We start from the raw sequence: 5,161 nt of genomic DNA, 5'->3' as shown, positions 1-5,161 counted from the left end.
CCAGTGACTCTATCAGAGATGGTATAAACCAGTTGCTCGTGCTTCTTACAAAACATAGATGCCAAACACGTGAGACCTCGCCTCCTATGGCCATTCCCGTATTATAGTCCACGTCTTAGGATTGTAGACGTTAGGATGTAATCTAGTCACGATTATACAATGATATTCCAAAAGGAAAAGAAGAGAGAACAAAATATGGTAGGCAACTCAGTGACCACAATATGGTAGGCATCTCAGGACCAAGAATATGGTAGCATCTCTAGTACCAGAAATATGGTAGGCATCTCAGTGACCAAAATTGGAGGCATCTCAGTGACCAAAATCATGGTAGGGAGTCTCAGTGACCAAAATATGTTTAGGCATCTCTGACCCTCTACTTAGAAGTTCTATGGTTGTACATATTCACTGAATCAGTAGTAGTTCATTGAAAATTTAAGTATGGATAATAAAAATGCGCAAGATCGAAAACAAAGAAAATTGCTCCCTAGGACTTTGGTCGATCGCCTTGGGTCCCTCCAAATGAAACTTGCAAAACATGATGAACGGTTAGTAACATTTGCCTTTTAACTTTTGGCCCTCTGAGACTGCCTGAAAGCCCTCATTCTGAGTAAAGATCTGACATTTTACTGAACAACCAGTTAGTATTTATATTTGAGGAACTAGCTGATGTTTGCATCTAGAGCTTGTTAGAGAGAAAATGAATGCAAGGGATGTCACTGAGGATTGAATCTAAGTTTAGCAGCACTCCCTCAGCATCCTTGTACAATGGCTTCTGGAAATTTCTGGAATCGCCTCTTGTTAAAATCCAAAAAAAAAATGTATTGTATTCTGTCAGTATTCTTCAAGATGATATTGCATCAAGATACATCATAATCAGCAATTACATGACCTAGGCATTCAATATGTCAGAAGGTAACTTGTGTGGTAGGTAGGTATGTGTCATTGAAGCGTACTGTGATTGTAGATTAGAAACAAAAATTCATATGAAATTGTATTAGCCAGCCGAATATATTTTCAGTAAAAATGTCTCTTTCCTCTCTATTCGGAGTCTTTCATTACAAACTTGCGATGGAAACCTTAACGCTGATACATGAGATACATAGGTAAACACTTGTAAAAGTAAAACAAGTTCAATGCCCTTTTTAATTGTTAAAATGACAATTGCTATAAAACCGTGTGGTCTGTTGTCGTAGCATCCTATCCCGAAGCTATGGACCGTCATCCGTCATCGGACGGATCCGGGGCATAGAAGAGACTACAATGCTTTCCATTCAGTGCTGGGTCAAACACGAAATACTACCCATCTCAGGTGGCTTGGTCAACAAGAGAACACCACAAACCCGTTTTGGATATGACGCCTTAATTAGGTATGTGATTTGCAATCGAAATTACCCACCCCATACCCATCATTCAACATAGGTAAAAGACAAGACAGAGTATAATAAGGGAAATTATCGCGGATTTCGACAAAAATGTAGAAATAGACTTTGGGGCTACGGTAAAAAAAAAATAAAAAAGAAAAAAGAAACAAGCCATCAAATGTGTTCAGTCCTGAGTTTAAAATGACTTGGAGAGTCCTTTCTGATGGCCAATCATGATTCATCTTGTTGTTTTATATATCAATTACTATAGTATATATAATATGTATTATTGATGTGTTATGTGGTCTATTTGTATGATCACATTTATCATAAGTCTATTATATGATATCCTTGACACCTTTGATAAACTGCGCTGGATTTCTAATAATTACGTCGAGCCATGTGGTAGGAGAGGTAACGAAATTAATGTCCTTATTTGGATTATTGGACAAGTGAATCTATTAGGAATACAGCCGAAAATCGACACTCCAAAAATCACTTAGGTATTACACCAAGATACAAAGACAACAAAAAACCAGAAAACAGATCTTGATGTGTAATATGCCTAAAATGAAATGGAATTACCAACAGGCCAGCAATCAGGTACCATTGTTCAATTTCGCCCAAAACGTTCAAGATGAAGAAACAATACTTTTATTGTCCAACTTTTTTTAGGAAATAAATTTTATACTTGGGATTTTTTTAACGCGATAAAAACGCAACAATCTCGGAAGACATAGCAAACTTCGCGTTGTGACGTACGCTATTCGACTGTTGCTAGTGAATGAATCGATAGAATGTGTGTTGTGTTTAGCGTTCAAGTTTCCGCCTCTCAAGTTCGAATGAGAAATTCTCGCCACTCAAGCTGATTTTTTCACTTTTTCTTTCCTCTGACTTCGATATTTTTTCAGCAATTTTTAGCTAAATTCTTTCTTTTTCAATGAAGTGAGAACGTTAGTACTCAGAAAAGTAGAACTACGGTTCCTCAGGAACCTCCAAGGCACCTAATCTCGGACCTTGAGTAAATTCTCTTCATGCGCTACTTACCTAAATATGTTTTGCCAAATTTTGTCCCAAATCGCAAAAAACCACTCGAAGCTACTTACAAAAATAAAATGTTCGCGTTAAGAAACGTAGGACTATACTTCGTTTGTCCATTATATAATAGAATATATATATTTTTAATAACAACAATGTGGTGTAAACATGATTACAAGATGAGTGAAGACTGATGCTGTGTTGATAAGGCAAAGATTATGTGCGTGTCAATCTTTACACAACAATTATGTCTTATTGTGTATTCTTACATTATATCCATTGGTCATTGACTTCAATGTTTTTCGTACACATTGTAAGGTCATCCATTTCGATTATTTTCATCCCAGGATGGCGAAACCCGGAATCTCCGGCCATGACAAAGATCAAAGGTAGGTATTAATTAAAATGAAAACAGATGAGTTAATACATAGTAAAAAATGCTAGTAACTAGGTAGGTATATTTAAAATTTTCGCCACAACCAATATAATACGATGATAAACAAAGGGAAATGTATTGAAAATTAAATAAATTAGAATCAAAAGCCACATGAGCCATTGTCCAAACTACAAGTTTGCGGGCTAAAAGCGTGATGCTTAAGATGCATAACTAGTACCTAGTTTGCCTTTGTGGGTCTTTTCTAATGCAGACTTTAGCCTTGCCATCTCCCAGGACCACTTTTACTCCGCGAGCCGTGAGTTGAGGAGACGTGCTCCAATTTTTTCTCTCCTTTTATCTAACCTCTAAAAATACAATAATCCACCCGGAACAACCTCTAAACTTAGGAAAGAAAAAAAGTATTAAATAGCCATGCCCATAAAGAAAATGAATGATTGAGAGTACCCTACATGAAGCACATCAGAACTCTAAAATACATCAAAGATTACAAGCAACACGTCATAGCACATTAAATGCCACAGTTCCTGTTCCTGAGGAATCACTGAAGTAAAGCAACGTTGTACGTGGTGAGTATTTATCTGAATTGGTGATTGTTTGAAAGAGGTCGCCGTTATTCCAGACATGACTAACCTTTTTCAGACTTTCAATTTGAAAAATTCTCAGCAATTGAAGAGTTTCCACACAGCCGTTTTCCGGAATTCAAACCTAAACATGAATTTGGGAATTTAGGTTGAAGCCTTCATTTACTTTCCATTTCCGTGAATATAGGAAACGCCTTGGTTGGACGCCCAGAAACAATATCGAAATTCGTTGAAGACAGAATAACCACATCCAATTCACACCAATAACTCCCGCTAGCTAGAGATGCCTGTATAGTTGTGCAGCAATACAATCCGCTGTGGCTGCACCTCATCTCTGCACATTGGACATTGTTTCCTCGTCCTTATACACACATGAATACAACTCCAGCAGAATAAATGACCACAGGGCGTTATGCTCACGTGTTTAAACTCCTCCAAGCACAGCGTACATTTCTCAGTTGATCTCAAGCTTACATCCGTAGGAACCAATGAGGTTTCACTGTTTTTCTGATCCATGTAATCCAGGACAGCTTTGGTGCTGGTTAATAAACTGGTGAGGAGTGCTATCAAACCAACTAGTCGGAAGGTGCACACATTTGAATTGTCTTTGAGCCAACTTCGTAGAAGTATCTGGAATGTTGTGTGGATATTAAAGAAAAGTAAATGTATGGTCTAATCTCTAATAGATACCTAAGGATGTACTCAGCCATGTGATGAGGATTTCATTCAGGAGGTTGTACAAATTCGAGGAAAGGCCTCAATGGAAAACTTGGGTACCTAGAATACCTAGATAATTGAAAAAAGAAGGTAGGTACTTACATATTTGATATTTGTCAGTCTCTTGGCAAAATCATAGTATGTGGGTTCACAATAGAAAACTGCTCTGTGTAGTCCTTGTACTAAGGCTAACATGGTAGGTCCATTCTCAATTTTTCCTACCAATTTCAGTATACTGTAGTAGCCAAATGAATCAAACAGGGTCATCACAAATCTTCTCTGTAAAATATAAACACTTAAATGACAAGGTATCAGCTTTCAATAGCCTCATATTACCTATCTGTTTAGGACACTCATCTCAGTAAAAAAAAAAAAAGGTATTTTACAGTGGTGATCGAATAGGAGGGAGTGAAATGGCAAGGCCCAGAAGCCTGATATCATCTGAGCAGTTAAAGGAATGCATCTCACACAGCTAAAAGAATAATAATAATTAATAAATAAAATAATATTATCATTATGTTTGTGTGTTGATGTGAGTAATACAAACTACATACCTATGATACATTCCTACAGGAACGCCTTGCTTACTTATATGGAAAAAAAAAAGACTTTCTTACTTATGCAATGAAAACCATATCCAAGGGGATAAGCTTTATTGAAAATGGATGTGGTGTGTGAAAATCAAATGTGTATCAATCAACAACAAAAGTTACAACATTGGAAAAAATCAAAAATCCATGACGGGAAAAAGTTTTTCTTGCTTCCATGGAAAGTGCCACTGCTATACGGTCTGGGGAATTGAATGCTTGGAGAGGCAACTTCCACACCTCAAACAACCTACTTACCTAGTCAAACAACACTAAAAGTTGAGTTTCACTTAATATGAATCTACATACTTACCTACATATTATGAAGTACAGGTACCTACATAGATAGTAGATACTTACATAAGATGATGGTACATGCCTAAGTGTATTGTCCACTTGTACAATTCCCGTGTACTCTTCTCCGAGTGTTTGTAGACAGTACAATGTAGTTGAAGAATAGTAGAGGAAAGATGCAACTGG

General features: G+C 37.0%; 1 protein-coding gene across 1 annotated transcript; it reads right to left on the bottom strand.

Moving 5' to 3' along the window:
* Positions 1–3,623: 3,623 nt before the first annotated feature.
* Positions 3,624–5,158, bottom strand: LOC103521666 (peroxisome biogenesis factor 10-like; the record flags this gene model as incomplete). The annotated part of the gene is made up of 3 exons (XM_008486777.2): positions 3,624–4,007; positions 4,197–4,373; positions 5,042–5,158. Coding segments are annotated over 3 exons (651 nt in total), but the record flags the coding sequence as incomplete, so codon positions are not given.
* Between the last annotated feature and the right edge of the window lie 3 nt (positions 5,159–5,161).

The sequence above is a fragment of the Diaphorina citri genome, unplaced genomic scaffold (genome assembly GCF_000475195.1).
Source record: "Diaphorina citri unplaced genomic scaffold, Diaci psyllid genome assembly version 1.1 scaffold5683, whole genome shotgun sequence".
NCBI lineage: Eukaryota > Metazoa > Arthropoda > Insecta > Hemiptera > Psyllidae > Diaphorina > Diaphorina citri.
The sequence above is the reverse complement of the archived record's forward strand: the minus strand, read 5'-3'. Positions and strand labels throughout refer to the sequence as shown.